This window comes from Calidris pugnax, unplaced genomic scaffold (assembly GCF_001431845.1).
Source record: "Calidris pugnax isolate Ruff unplaced genomic scaffold, ASM143184v1 scaffold17, whole genome shotgun sequence".
Classification (NCBI taxonomy): domain Eukaryota; kingdom Metazoa; phylum Chordata; class Aves; order Charadriiformes; family Scolopacidae; genus Calidris; species Calidris pugnax.
The window spans coordinates 3405285-3420783 of NW_015090794.1; the positions used below are offsets into that span (position 1 = coordinate 3405285).

Sequence of the window (15499 nt, forward strand, 5' to 3'; positions counted from 1 at the left end):
CTCGGCGCTGCACACCCGCCCCCGGCGCTGCGCCCCCTGGCGGCGCGGCTGGAACTGTTATCCCCCCACCACGTGCCCAGTGGTCTCGCCTCACACCCCCCTCCCCAGCGCGTTGGTATCGCCCACCGCCGCGCTCTTGCGCATGCGCCCCCTGGCGGAAGACGCCCGGAGAGGCCGCGCGCATGCGCACTCAGCAGCGCCCCCCTCGGGCCGCCCGGCGCATGCGCAGAGTGAGCCGTGCCCCCTGCGCCGGCCGCTGCTGCCGGTACCGGGAGAGAGCGGGGTGGGGGGAGAGCGGTCTCCGGGCTCTCCCGTGGCACAGAGTGACACCGGGCTGAGCGTGGGCAGGGTGGTCCCTGGGCCGGGACCGGGAGGCGGCGGCGGCGGGGGGGAGGGGGGGTGTGTGTGTGTGTGGGGACGCTGAACGGGCCCCCGGTGGCGGCAGCATGAACGCCGCTCAGGGCACGGTGGGCAGCGACCCCGTTATCCTGGCTACGGCCGGCTACGACCACACGGTGCGGTTCTGGCAGGCGCACAGCGGCATCTGCACCCGCACCGTCCAGCACCAGGACTCTGTATCCTTCACCGGGGCCTGGCAGGGCCGTCCACCCCCCCACACCGGCACCGTTACCTCGGTGTCACCCCTGTCGGGTCCCGGCTTCTGCTTCTTCTTACCGACCTTAACGGGCTCCCGCAGCAGGTCAACGCGCTGGAGATCACGCCAGACCGGAGCATGATCGCAGCCGCAGGTGAGCCCCACACCACCCCCCCCTGCAGCCCCCGGGCACTGGGCACGGGGGGGATGGTGGTCACCCCCCCACCCCGGTGGTGTCCGCAGGCTACCAGCACATCCGCATGTACGACCTCAACTCCAACAACCCCAACCCCGTCATTAACTACGACGGCGTGAGCAAGAACATCACCTCGGTGGGCTTCCACGAGGACGGGCGGTGGATGTACACGGGCGGGGAGGACTGCATGGCCAGGATCTGGGACCTGAGGTGGGCAGAGGCCGGGGTGTCCCCCCTCCAGCAGCACTCCAGAGGTGGTGGAGCCACTTGCACGCTCTTAAAACGCTCTCCTTTCTCCCCCTTCCGCTGCAGGTCTCGTAACCTCCAGTGCCAGCGGATTTTCCAGGTGAACGCTCCCATTAACTGTGTCTGCCTGCACCCCAACCAGGTGAGCACCGGCTCCTCTGTCATTTCCCAGCTCCTGCTTTTCTCGTGGCTCCTCCAGGTAAACCTGAGGGGCTGCGGAGTTTTATACGGGCGGACGCAGCGAAAAAATCTGAGGGCTGGCAGGGAAGGGTGGCCTTCTTGGTGGCACAGACCCGCGAGCTCTGGGTGGCATTGGTGGACAAGCAGTGGCCAGCTTTCCACACCCAGGCTGCCCGTTTGCCTGCTCCCTCGCTAAGCTGCTGCCACCAGGAGCTTTGAACGTGTGTGGGAAGGCAGCCCACGTGTCACAGGAGCTGCCACGACAGGCACCGACGCTGCTCTGTGCAGTGGAGACAACCTCCCCGAGCAGCGGTGCCGGGAGCGAGCAGGTACCGCAGGCTCACGTTGTGCCCGCGGCAGGCGTCCAATTTGAGCTTATTTGCCAGCCGATGTGTTTGTGCTAATTATCTAGTGGTTGTGAGCCTGTCTTCCCGTAGGAGGGGACACTCCTTTGAGGCCATCTCTGTCCCAAGAACATAACCAAGGGGATGTGATGGGAGTGGAATTGGTGGCACGGGGCGGGCTGGGAAGCTTGAGGGTGGCACCGCTGCCAAGAAAAAGCATCTTGGGGCCCGTGGCTCCCGTTGTCTTTAGGACTTCAGTCAGATTTGGTCGAGATTCACCATTTGGTTTAGGAGCTGTCGATAAACAGAGGGATGGCTGGGGCTGGGGAGATGAGGCTGAAAGGGAGCACGGTGCATTAGAGGGGCCGGCAGTGAAAATCAATAGGTATCATGGCAGAGTTAATAACCCGTCTGGTCCGGGCTGTATTCCCAGTGCTGCAGGGTTTGGTTGCAGACGTGGCAGCACAAACCTTTTAAAAAGCTGAGTAATAGAAATGTTTCTTTGTGCATTTGATTTTGCAAGGTTTAATTTTGCAAGTCCAGCATTTCACATCGGATTTGAGATCAATTTTTGAACCAGGCTTTGCCCAAAGGCTGCTGATGCTCTTCTAGTGCTGGTGCCGTGAAAATGAATTACGTTAAAACAAATACCGTCGTATGTACATCTTAGGTGTGACGTAAGCACTAACCGAGACGCTGCTGAGTTACAGGAGAAGTGTTAGTTTGTGAGCAGAACGCAGTAAATGAGTCCAAAGGTGGCAGTATTTATTCAGATAGCTTCATCCCACAGCAAGCCCCTGCTGCAGAGATGCTGATCCAATTATCCAAGAGATTTCTCCTGGCCTGGGTAAAGCCATGATGGCTTTAGCAACTGCACTTACACCTGCTAAGAGGGGGCCAAGGAGGCATCCAGAAGATGCTGCTGCACTGTGCAGTCAGCTAAACGTATCGAGCGATGACTGTCTTCCTCGGAAGCGAGCCTTTGATCACAGGTACAGGATTAGCTGCGCCCGATGACCTGATCTCCTCTAGGGATTCTGCTAAAAATATGGACAGCACAAGACTGTCGATAAAAGCCCTGGTTTTAGTGGAGAGCCGCCAGCATTATCTTCTGCTCTGAGCAGAGGATCGGAGCCAGAACTCCTGCCCTTCAGCTGGCTTTTGTCCTTCCCCTGAGAAGGGGGGAGAGAGAGAAAAACCCATTTAGGCTTGTGTTTTTCAGGTATCTGTACAGTCTTGAGTGCTTCAGTTGTTCACTGGCCAACTTGCCTTTTAATGCCGGCGTCTCAGACGTGCTGAAAATAATTTGGCTTCTCTGGAGGTTGTTTGGAGCTGTGCAGCGGGTTCTGGAAATCAGGCGGCTGCTGTCTGCTCTGGGGTTTATAAAATTAGCAAACACTTCTGTAAAGGTAAACAGCCTTTTTGCGGAGAGTAACGTGAGATTAGTACTCTGCTTGCTCTCAGCATACAGGAGCGGTCAGCAGGCTGCTGGAGCTCTGAAACAGCCCTGTGCTGGGGAATAATTAGGCAGAACAGGACGCTGATACTTAAAACCAGAGCAGGACTCCATGTGGTGCTACACGGGCACGGTCTGGGCATTGGCTTGGGGCTGCTGCTCACGGGGTTCTCCCCAGAGAGATGAGGCTGCTGTTTTCTTGCAGGCGGAGCTAATTGTGGGTGATCAGAGTGGTGCCATTCACATCTGGGACCTGAAGACAGACCACAACGAGCAGCTGATTCCAGAGCCCGAAGTCTCGGTGAATTCGGTTCACATTGACCCCGATGCCAGTTACATGGCAGCTGTCAACAGCTCGGTGAGCTCCTAAGGCCTCAAACGTGGGATGGGATTTACACTGCTCTGGCAGCTGCTGGGCTGTGCCTTCCACAGGCTGTTTGCACCTACCAGCTTCACCCACAGCTTTGCTGTGGTCAGACATAGACAATCCGGGCTGCTTTTGGGTGGGTGACCACCAGCCCGGCCATAGATCCCTCCATCTCGTCGCAGGGAAATTGCTACGTGTGGAACCTGACGGGTGGCATTGGAGAGGAGGTGACCCAGCTGATCCCCAAGACCAAGATCCCAGCACACAACCGCTACGCCCTTCAGTGCAAGTTCAGCCCCGACTCCACGTGAGTGTGTGCCAGCCCCTCACCTGCCTTTCTGGGCTGGTGGAGACCAGCTGGATCTCCAGCTGTTGGCTGATGCTGGTTCTATGCAGGTTGCCCAGGAAGGAGGGGGACAGGGGACGCTGGCACTGGGTTGCTGTCGGTGGCATCCCAGCTTTGAGCTCTGTCAGCGAGCTTTGCAGCCACAAGCTGTTCTTAAATAGAATTGTTGATCTTGTGGAGCAAAGTTGTGAACTTGGTGAACTCCTTCACAGAGTCCATTTGGCCTGAATCTCATAGGGCAGATGATACAGGTGTAAAGAAATCTGATTACAACGAACGCAAGTTTCCAGTTGATTACTGTTCCAGGCCCTCATTAATGAGAGGCCCTTAGGCCTACAGCGGGACTAACGGCGTTGCCCTCACAACCTTATTCAGTTCTCTTCCTTGCAGGCTTTTGGCTACATGTTCTGCAGATCAGACGTGTAAGATCTGGAGGACTTCAAACTTCTCTCTGATGACAGAGCTGAGCATTAAGAGCAATAACCCAGGGGAAACATCCCGGGGCTGGATGTGGGACTGCGCGTTCTCCGGGGACTCCCAGTACATCGTCACAGGTGAGGCACTGCTGCTCTCCTGCCCCTGCCCCACCGCTTGGCTCTGGGCTACACCAGGCCCCCAGCAGCAGGCCTGGACTTGGTGGTTTCTCTATCTGGGACACTGCCAATAGGGCATCTCTTTAAACTGGGGAGATCATCTCCTGTGTGCAGTTTATTTCACCTGCCTGCAGTACACAGCACGAAAGTCCTTTCAAAACATACGTGCTGTAATTTCTACAGTAACTTCTCTTCAAAATAATTAAAACCTCAGGTAATGCAGAAATGCACTAAGCTTCTTGCTCTGCTCAGCTCCCTTACCTGTCATCAACAGCCCTAATAACGGTGTTGAGTGAAGCAAGAGGGAAGTCTTTCTTATAATAATAAAAGTTTAAAGGGTAATGCAATACATCTCACTCCTCTCTTCCCTTTCTGTTTCAGCCTCCTCTGATAATTTGGCCAGACTTTGGTGTGTGGAGACAGGAGAGATCAAGAGGGAATACAGTGGCCACCAGAAAGCAGTTGTCTGCCTTGCTTTCAATGACAGCGTGTTGGGATAATGGTTGTGTGTGGGAAGGAAAGGACCTCTGCTTGTTTTCCCTTGTCTTACAAGGGCAAGGACCTTCTCTGGAGCCCTTGTAACGATCCCTCCTCTGATGGAGAGGGCTTGTTCTCTGGCAGAAGCAGCCGTGTCTGCTTGGGGTGAGACCAGGCTTCAGCTCCAAGCAGATCATCACCGAAACACGTGTGGCCTCTCAGGGAGGCCACTTGGACAAAAGGGAAGGGGAGAGGGAGGCACAATCCCACTGAGGGGAACTGGGTATAGTTCAGGTGGAGGAATCCCTGTGGCATCAGCTGCTGACAGCTTTGTGGTTTTCTTGTACCCCAAAGTGGAAAAATAAAGAAATCAGCCTTTCTAAACGATGGAATTGGCTGAGCAAAGAGAGGAAAGGCAGCTGTTTTCTTGTTTTGCAATCCCTTTATTCAAAGTGTATTTCACAGACTGACTTGGAGAGCTGGAGTCTTACAAAGCCAACCACCCCCAACAAATTTAACAACCTTGTGTTGGACAGGGTGTGTAGCTGTGAAACACTAGCTACTCCACGTGATTCCTCTAGGCCTGGATCTCCTAATACCTACGAACAAGATGCAGCCCTGGAGCACAGCTTCAAATAAAGTGTCTATACTGACAGTGCTGAACAGAGTCCTGTTATTTCTTTCTAAACTCTCCTGAACCGCAGCATGAAATCAGCAGGAAGCTTTTTTTTGGGGGGGGAGGAGGGATATTGTAGATGTTACCTTCCTTGTTGAAATCAGAGGCTTTTCAGGAATCCAGTTCAAGTATGTAGGGCAGCGAGAGGGCATCCGCAGCTGCCGGACTTACTCAGGGAGGTAATAGAAGCAGATTGACACACAAATGTTGCTGGGAAAACAGATGTCAATGCAAAGGTAGATGAGCCGCTGCTTCCCCGGACCTGCCAAACGAGCAAGGACAGAAGCAGGATGAGAGGAATGCTTTGCAAGTTGGGGGGGAGGAGGGGTATTGTAGATGTTACCTTCCTTGTTGAAATCAGAGGCTTTTCAGGAATCCAGTTCAAGTATGTAGGGCAGCGAGAGGGCATCCGCAGCTGCCGGACTTACTCAGGGAGGTAATAGAAGCAGATTGACACACAAATGTTGCTGGGAAAACAGATGTCAATGCAAAGGTAGATGAGCCGCTGCTTCCCCGGACCTGCCAAACGAGCAAGGACAGAAGCAGGATGAGAGGAATGCTTTGCAAGGAAAGAAGCAGGATGAGAGGAATGCTTTGCAGTCCCTGCAGCTACGAGTCCCTGGGGAGCCAAACAAATGGAAAGCCTCGGGGAATGACCTTTCTCATTAAGGCTGGAGTGAGACAGAACAGAACCAGAGCTCGGCAGGCTGCTTTTGCAGAAGATGAAGGTGACAAATATTAAGCCAGCAGCATGGCAGGGGGCTGCTCTGTGGAGGTGTGCTGTGCAATCGGGGTGTGCTGCCCGGGGAAGGGGTGCGGAGCCTTTCCCAGCAGGTTGTGGGTTCAAGCCAGTGCTGGGCAATCGCTGAACAATGGTTTGATTTTGAACTGGAGGTCACCTGTCCCGGGCCTTGGCAGCCCATCCCAGGGCGGGCATCAGCTTTTGCACAGCAGAGCCTGCTCCTCTTAGATGTACTAGAAACAATCGTGCTTCCCTCTTCTGCAAAGGGACACGTGCTACTTACCCTGCCCTCTCCTGACCCAGAAGATGGATGTCTGCTCGCACAGGGCTTGGACAGCCTCCCCCAGGCTTTTGGGGTCCACTTTTTCCCCCGCCAGAATGCCCAGGAACTCCCGGTAGTACTTGGTCTGGTTATTCTGACGTAGCAGCTGATCGGTCTGAAAGAAACATCCCTGTTAATTCCTCCCGAGGCACTTAGCCCCTCCTGGCACTGCCCTCTGGCCCCACAGACCTGCTCTCGCTCTCAGGGTACCCAAGGAGCAGTCTGCACCCTGGCAGCAAAGGCAGGTTTCTCCTCGTGGCTGCTCTGTCCCACCAGGCTGCTGGGATGTTCGCTTTGACCAGAGCAGCTTCCCAGGGGCAAGGCTGGAGCATGGACAGCCCACTTTGGAAGCAGGGGATGCAGTTCCTTCCAGACCCCTCCCTGGGCTACTTTGTCCCCAGGGCTGGAGCTAAAACACCCCATTGTGCCAGGTGTCAACAGCCACAGCCCGCTGGCATGGGTCTTGACCCATCTGTGTGTGTGCAGTACCATCACCATCCCCAGGCTTTGGCTGCATCAGAGCCGTGGTGACCCACAGCAGCCCTGTGTCCCTTTTCCACACACAGTGGCAGAGCGTCCAGCAACCGGGTGTGATGCAAATCAGCATCCTTCAGCCCCGTGGTGGCTCGGGCAGGACAAGGCTGAGCTGAGGCTTCTCAATGCCAGGTCCCATTCAATGGCCAACTGGGCTACTGGCTGCCGTGGCACCACCACCTCTTTTACTTCCATTATTGGGCCTCAGAGCAGGGCAAGTGCTTTCTTCTCCTCACACCCCATTTGGTAGCCTGCTCTGATGGGTGCTGTGTTCCTACACTCCTCTTGGTTAAACGCTGCCCATCGCTTTCCAGCTGAGTGGCAGTGACAGGCGAGGGACAAGGAGCCCTCAGGAGCCCCAAGGAAACGGAGAGCAGATGGTAGGGGCACAAAAAAATGGGGCTTTCTGTCTTCTTGAAACAGAATCTGCCCCCTGCCCATGCATCCATTAACATTTTGTTCGGAGGGTCCGTATACATGGTTTACTCCAACTTTTCCCCCTGTGAATTGCTAACAAACCCCCTTTGTTTTTTTGTTCCCCGGAATTTTGAGCATGTAACAGAATCCAGTGGGAGCGGGTCCTGTGAGAGCCCTGCTATTCACCTCTGTGGGACATATCCCCCTTCCCCAGCCCATCACTCTGCTGTTTCTCAGAAGATAAGGTATCGGTAAAACTGGGAGTTGCTGCTCTGAGCTCGCACGTTGTGAGCCCAGCACTGCAAGGCAGAGCTCTCCTCCTCCACAGAACACCAACCCAGCCCTTCCCCAAGAAGACTCCCACAAAACAGGGGGCTGCCACTGCTACCGTCTGGCTGGGAGAGCCCCTGCCCTCCTTTAGCTACACTTGGGATACTGATGTGGCAGAGTCGCCACTGTGAACACAAACCCATGAAGGAAAGGGCCTTCAGCAAGCTGTGACTCCATACAAAGCCCAATTCATCACCCCAGTCTGTTCAGCCACCCCAGAGAACACTCCCAGCGGCCACTCACTGTTTGCTCAGACGTGTTGAGAGATGTCTGCAGGGTCTGGAGGTCCCAGGCGTCCATCCTCCTCAGGTAGCACGCGTGCTGCTCCACCGGCTTGTAGCACACGTAGCCCTGCAAGACAGATCATGCCCTGTTACTGCAGGCAGCGACACGCAAAGCTGTCTTTAGAGCCAAAAAAATGGACCTTCCTCTTGCCCGGCATTATCTTTCCTAACTAAAGGTGCAGAGAAAGGCACTAAACAGCTGGTTGATGTTTTTCCTGGTCTACACTTCCTGCTCCCACCCCAGCAGCTCTTCCCTCAGCAGCACACACATTCCCACTAGTGAGGCAGGTAATTATCCCTACACACTTACGTTCCTGCTGTCGTACAGCACCACGGCGGTGTGGTTACTCTGCGAGGTTATGTAGTAGGTGATGGTGCTCCTGGACTTGTCCACCAAGGCTGTCTGGTTCCTCAGCGGGTCCTGCTGGCCCTGGAGCGCGAGCCGGACGAGCTGTGAGCCAGCCTGGGCACAAAGAGAGAGAAGGCAGCAGCATCCATCATCTGTCCAGCGCTTGTGCGCAGCATCTCCCCACTGACATCCCCACCCAGCCCCTTCACTGGTCCTTCTTGCTTCTCTGAATTATTCAGCAACAGAGAAAAGCAGGCTCTGACCCAAGGGAGGAGGGCAGGTCTGGGAAGCAGATCTCTCTCCATCACACAGGGCTTGGGGAGAGGTGCTGGTGCCCCTCACCCTGATGGCACCCACCCTGCCTGGGTGTTGCTGGAGGACAGGGCACGCGTGCTGCTCCACCGGCTTGTAGCACACGTAGCCCTGCAAGACAGATCATGCCCTGTTACTGCAGGCAGCGACACGCAAAGCTGTCTTTAGAGCCAAAAAAATGGACCTTCCTCTTGCCCGGCATTATCTTTCCTAACTAAAGGTGCAGAGAAAGGCACTAAACAGCTGGTTGATGTTTTTCCTGGTCTACACTTCCTGCTCCCACCCCAGCAGCTCTTCCCTCAGCAGCACACACATTCCCACTAGTGAGGCAGGTAATTATCCCTACACACTTACGTTCCTGCTGTCGTACAGCACCACGGCAGTGTGGTTACTCTGCGAGGTTATGTAGTAGGTGATGGTGCTCCTGGACTTGTCCACCAAGGCTGTCTGGTTCCTCAGCGGGTCCTGCTGGCCCTGGAGCGCGAGCCGGACGAGCTGTGAGCCAGCCTGGGCACAAAGAGAGAGAAGGCAGCAGCATCCATCATCTGTCCAGCGCTTGTGCGCAGCATCTCCCCACTGACATCCCCACCCAGCCCCTTCACTGGTCCTTCTTGCTTCTCTGAATTATTCAGCAACAGAGAAAAGCAGGCTCTGACCCAAGGGAGGAGGGCAGGTCTGGGAAGCAGATCTCTCTCCATCACACAGGGCTTGGGGAGAGGTGCTGGTGCCCCTCACCCTGATGGCACCCACCCTGCCTGGGTGTTGCTGGAGGACAGGACAGGGGACTCAGCAGCCTCTGCCACAGCCACCCACGGGGGGAGGCTGGGATCTGCCTCCCCTGTCAGGACAGCTCGTTAGCAGCAGACACGCTCCCCCCTCCTCTCGGAGGCCACAGCCACACGTCGGAACGTGCCTGCTTAGCAAAATCCCTGCTTGCGGCTATATTTACAAACTGTGTGCTGAAGTTCCTTTAATTTGAGCATGGGTTTCTGGCAGGCACGTTGCAGGGGTGAGACAGCCATGGCTCCACTCGCTGCCTGCAGTGCTGCCGGCACCTTCCTGCCCTTCTGCCTGCAACGGGGGGGAAACCGGCCAAACCCAGCCCTGATCTCAGCCCCTTCCCTCCTCCCGGCACAAATCAGGGCTGTGGGTAGGAGTTTTCCTGCCTGGATCGGGATCCCTTACCTCGGCAGAGCTGGGGGAGAAGCTGAGGACCCCAACAACGCTGATGCCAACAATTGCAAAAAACAAGGCAACGGACAAGATGATCCAGAAGGTCCTGGATGGAGCTGTGGGGTGCACTGCCGCCCTCCTGTCCTGGGAACCAAGGCAAAAGAAGGAAAGAACAGGAGTTAAATTTAACCCTTCTGCTGATTATTCACCATAAAACCCACTTTCCCCTCATGACAAATCACTGTGCCAGGGTTGGGACGCAGAATTGCCAGACCATTGCAGCAGCCCCAGAATAATGTCACTTTTACCCCACAGCGATGGGGTTTCAGACCCGACAGCCCCGTACCCAGCACTCCCGCAGCCGAGCACTCTCCTCCTGCTGCCCGGGCAGCAGGCGAGCACCGCACACCCGCCGGGGAAGGGCTGGAGCAGGAGGATTTCTGCAAACAGGGGCTGCTGCTGTGCTTCAGCAGCAAATCAAATTATTTTGGTTTATAGCAGGAATCCCCAAGAGAACCATCAGCATTTGAAACAGGCTCTGAGCGGAGTGATCCTGTTTCCTTGCCCCTCCAATGTGTTTGGTTGTATTTTATTTTCTTGATAAGTTGTTCTCCATGCAGACCACGCTGTTACTTGAAGCAAAAGAGCTTGGCAGTCATGCAACACTTCCAGTGGCTCGATTAAAATTCACTTTAATTCTTCTATTGAAACTATTCAATTTAACTTAATGGCACATAGAAAAACATTTTTTACAAAACAGAAGGAATGCGCTTTCAATAGCAGAGATTCAACCACACTTAAAAAAAACATAATCTGTTTCTCAATCTTCTGAAGCACACAGAATAATTCAATAAATGCCCAGGGTTGGATTTGCTGCAGCTGCACAAGGAACAGGCTCTTCAAGCCTCTGGGTCAGTTACTGATCTTTTTCGGCGACACACAACTTCCAGATATATTTCACTAGAAAAAACAATGAGTCTTAACAAAGTTAAAACTGTGCTTAGCCGAAATCTTATCAATTCAAATGCAATAGAGCCCCAGCCCTACAGCAACGGGCAGGTTTTCAATAGCTAACGAAATTCCCTGGGGTGGGAAAGGTGCAAATAAAGAAATCCAGCGACTCCTGTGCCTCGACAGGCTGCAGTCCACGTGTGCTCAGGCATCCCGAGTGGCTCTTTGGCATCTCCAACCTGACCACGCTGCCCTGCCCTGTGACACAATCGGGTTATGCCGTGTAGAGTCTGGGCATTTACAAGAAAATCCAGCTGATGGAGTCAGCTGCCGTACAAGGAGCTGAGCTGTGAGGGGTTGAAGTTGGGGATGGGCAACATCTCACCAGGATCTACAGGAATGGCAGGAGCTCAGCCCCTTCAAAAGAGGAATCAAGCAAGCAGAGAGTGGGAACTGTGGGGGGACACTGGGGATACTCACTGCAGGGACAGCATCGCCGGTGCTGTTCCTACCCTCCATCCTCCGCTTCAGGCGAGGAGCTCGTTCCTGCAGCTCTGCCGCCCGACGACACACGGGCTGTGCATGATCCCCAGAGCCAGGCGCGCCTGGGAAACCTAAGTGTGCACCTGCCAAACGTAAATAGGTGTCCCTGGCAGCCAACGGGCTGCCCAGCCAGGAGCTCCTCAACCCAGACCTACAGGAGGGTGAAACCTTAGAGCTGCCACCTGGAGAGAGGAGAAGGGAAGAGGGGGGTAAAGCCCAGGGCTGTCGAGCGATGCTGTCAGTGCACAGAACCCCTCTTCCTGCTCACCTTGCAGGTGGAGGACAATCAGGGGCCTTGTGTCAGCCCTCCCTGCTGGCAGGGCCGGGTAAGTCTCGTTAAGAGATACAATGAATAGAGAAAAGTGGCAGCCTGCCCTTGTCATCACTTATTTCTACATTTCAACATGAGCTTTGTGCTGCCGGAGCTCCGTGGGCTGAAGCCAACTGTTTATCCCGCAGGCTGCTGCCCTGCAAGCCTTGGCTGCACAGATGTGCTCGTGTTCCACCTAAAGACCTCGCTGGGTCCACACGCCAAGGAAAAGCATCGCCAAAGTCATCGCCACAACCTGAGCTGCACTCGTGCTCACACCCACATCCTGTGATGAGAAACACCCCATGGGGAACACAGATCCCAGGTCGCCAGACCATGGTTTTCCTGAGCCACCCAGGAGCCCCCGGGAGAGCCTTGTCGTTTTGAGATCTGCTGGCCAGACGTAACCGACGGAATGGAGGCGAGGAAAAGCTCAGCAGAATTCCTTCATGTTACGAAAACACAGCTTTCAGACATTTTCCTATCAAATGGGGCCTGGGACTGATCAAACTCAGCCGAGAGGGTGGCTCATCCTGGAGTTTCTCATCATCAAAGCACTAGGAACCCCTCTCCCCACTCACCCCTTTTCCTTCTGTGAAGTGTAAAACAAGCTATTTCAGTAGAAAATCGCCATCTCGTTCCAGCATGCTGCTTCTGTGGGACGTGATCTCAAAACTCTGGACAAATACACACCTGAAGGTCAGGTGGGCAGCGAGAGCCAGCCAGCCGTCACGGGCACTGCTCTGAAGCAGCAAAACAGAGACCGCAAGGCAGCGGCGTCCCGCACTGCAGCTCCAATGAGAACAAAAGTGGTGTCAGAAGAGTCAAAACCCCCCATCCCGCTCGTGCAAACCGGTGTTACAGAGAGCAGGCAGCGCTCCTGCAGCAGGGATTAGCACGAGAGAGTTGAAAAATTCACTGCCACACACAGACGGGGTGTCCTCCCCACAGAGATTTTAACAGCCACACAGCAGACGCTTCCCTTCTTTAAGAAATTTATGCCCTGCTGAATTTAAGGCTCAGGAACAAAGCAAAACCCTCTATAAACTGTTTTTGAAAGGATTATTGCAAAGGGCAAAGTGTTCTGCTCTGTGCTGTGCTCTCACTCAAAGGAGCAAACCCCAGTCCACGCTAAGAGCCCTGCACAGCTCTGGTGCCTGAAGCAAAGAAATACACTCCAGAGCTTGGATTTCTTTCCCTGATACTGCACATAAGGAGTAAAGATGATACACACAAACTGCATCCCTAATTCCCAGGATACCGACACAATGCAGCTGCACCAGAGCTCATAGAGAATAGACTACAAAATAAGACAACGCCAGAGGAAAGCAGGTTTCTAAGTTTAATGTGGATTCAAGTAGAGGCTTAAAAACCGTTTGGAAGTTGATACAGAGTTTAGAAGCACGATTTGACACCTTCACCATTTCAGCATTTCAGTACATTTCAGCATTTGTGAATCGAGGTAATGGTTCCCTTGTCCAGTGCTCGTCAGGGACAGCGCGCTGCTTGAACGAGGCCGAACGCCTCTCCTGGCATCTACTACTTAACTGGACATATTCTGAAATTATAAGCACCAGATACAGGAACTGAATCAAAGAACACATCATTTTCGGACCCTACCTGCAGCAATCCCATAATGTCCATTTCCACGTTACCCAGATAAAGTGAAAGTTCTACCTCTAAGCATTTCTCCGTGACTGTGTAAGCCTTGTAGCTGGAGACAGGAAGAGGGAAGAGATTATCCGTGTCCCTGGTTACCAAGGAACACCCTTTTACAAAATCAACTAATATTCTGGTAACTCCAAAAGACAATACAAACTGCACGGTTATTGCTGTACAAACAAGGTGGCAAGTCTACTCATTTCGAGTGTCCGAGTGGAAGGAAATGGCATCGACACACTGCTAGAGCTGTTCAGCTGAACAGTGGGAGATGAAGGAAGGCCAGTGCTTAAATTTATCTGCCGATAGTGGAATCTATTGAATAAAAGCATGTTATTTGCATATATAATTTCTCACCTAATTCTGTAACGCAAAAGCTTTCAACTGTGGCCTTCGATTCAGCCAGCACAAAAACCTACCCCGTCGCCTGAGCCGTGCACCACCCAAACCCACCTAAAGGTCAAAATGAAATCATCACCTGAGCAAGCAAGCACTCCTCTCCAGACAGGCAACTGGTGCCAGGCCCCCGCGCCAGACACGCGTGGAAGATATTAACTTCAGGTGTTTAAAGGAAGCACGTGCCACCGTCACACAGAGCCAGTACGCTCACAGGCTTGTTTCAGTGGAAAGCTGTACTGTGTGCTCCATCCATCCCCCCAGGACTGAGCGCCAATTCAGACTCTGCAGCTAAAGCCAAGGCAAGCGGCTGTTCTGATGCTGAGGGAAGTACAAGAACAAACTGGGTACTAATCCAGTTATTTCCGGGAAGCAGCAGTAGTGAAGGACGTCCTATGTGGTCACAGACTTTCTGCATCACCAAATGCAAAAGCCTAGGAGAATTAAACCTACTGTGAGCAGTACATTCCTCCTATCCTCCCTTCTGGGACACAAGATATATTATCATATACTATACTTAAATTTATATCTTAAATATATTCTGATATATATTTAGGATTGGGGTAGTTCTTGTATGTACATGTACTTTACACATACATCCAACGCTTGGACAAATACAGTACACAGAAGACACCGTTTGTGTTCTGTGAGTGGAATCACACTAATCTGCATCACAAGTGCAATTTGCAATGGTCAAATAAAGGAGACAGATTTCAGCTTCTGTCACCTGATGTCACGCTTGCAGTGGGCTGCGCTGCTAAACAGGACCCCATCCAGAAAAGAAAAAAATAATAATAAAAAAAATCAGCCTAAGGGCAAGCAGTAATTCCGCCAGCCACCACAAGCGTTTCCAAACACAGCCGCTAAGTTACTTCACACTCCAAGAGTCTTTTCCCTGAATAAACCAGACTGAGCCACAGCCCGTCCAGGCGAGGACACACCGCAAGACATGGGGTTATTTTCCTCAGATCAATCAGCTCTACTTTCCTCAACTCAGTCCAGAGGACAACGTGACATCGAGCATCACAAACATTTGGATAGATGTGTTGCTTATAATTTAAAAAAAAAGCCCCAAGCCCACAAGACGTGGGTGACACCATAATGCCCTCTTTGTTTCAAAGTGCATTTAAAGACCAAGATGTAAACAAAATCATATCGGGAGGACAGAAAGGTTAAAAAGCTAAGGGTTGCTAACTCCGGGTGGTATCCTAGTGAGCACATTACTGTCACAAGGTGATTAACAGGGGCCCTCCTCGGGGTAGCGCTGCAGAGGCTGCAAGCATTTTGCTATATTAATCCCCCAGAGCGGGGAGAAGGTCAGCTATGCTATCGACATAGTAATCGGGAACCAGGCTCTGCCTGGCAGGACAGTCGCTCTCCTGGTGACCTTTCACTTCATCCAGCGTGGTGACCCCGGTGAGCGTCAGCAGGGTGGTGAGGCCGCAGCTATTGCCCATGAGGATGTCTGTGTCCAGCCGATCTCCCACCATGATGGTACGAGCAGGGTCGATGTTGAACTCGCTCACCACGCAATCAAACATGTACCGGTTGGGCTTTCCTACAATGAACGCCTCGCGTTGGGCTGCCGTCTCCACTGCTTTCACCAGGCAGCCAGTCCCTAGGGAGAGAATAGAAAACATTGATTAGAGAAGACTCTCGGCATCCACACGAGCTGCTACAAAACCACACAGTGCTTTGGAA

The 15499-nt window shown here is 53.5% G+C and overlaps 1 protein-coding gene across 4 annotated transcripts in view; it reads left to right on the forward strand.

The window, feature by feature from the left end:
- Positions 1-244: 244 nt before the first annotated feature.
- MLST8 (MTOR associated protein, LST8 homolog) overlaps positions 245-15499 on the forward strand; it is a 26283-nt gene continuing 11028 nt past the window's right edge. The window contains exons 1-8 of one of the 4 annotated variants that reach the window (XM_014936592.1): positions 250-575; positions 701-749; positions 839-1001; positions 1104-1179; positions 3223-3375; positions 3567-3691; positions 4121-4284; positions 4705-5375. In XM_014936592.1, the coding sequence (XP_014792078.1) occupies positions 447-575; positions 701-749; positions 839-1001; positions 1104-1179; positions 3223-3375; positions 3567-3691; positions 4121-4284; positions 4705-4823 (978 nt within the window). In that variant the 5' untranslated portion in view covers positions 250-446 and the 3' untranslated portion in view covers positions 4824-5375. Of the gene's footprint in view, positions 576-697; positions 750-838; positions 1046-1103; positions 1180-3222; positions 3376-3566; positions 3692-4120; positions 4285-4704; positions 5376-15499 lie in introns of those variants that run through there. The other 3 variants (XM_014936591.1, XM_014936590.1, XM_014936589.1) reach the window with 3 other exon arrangements.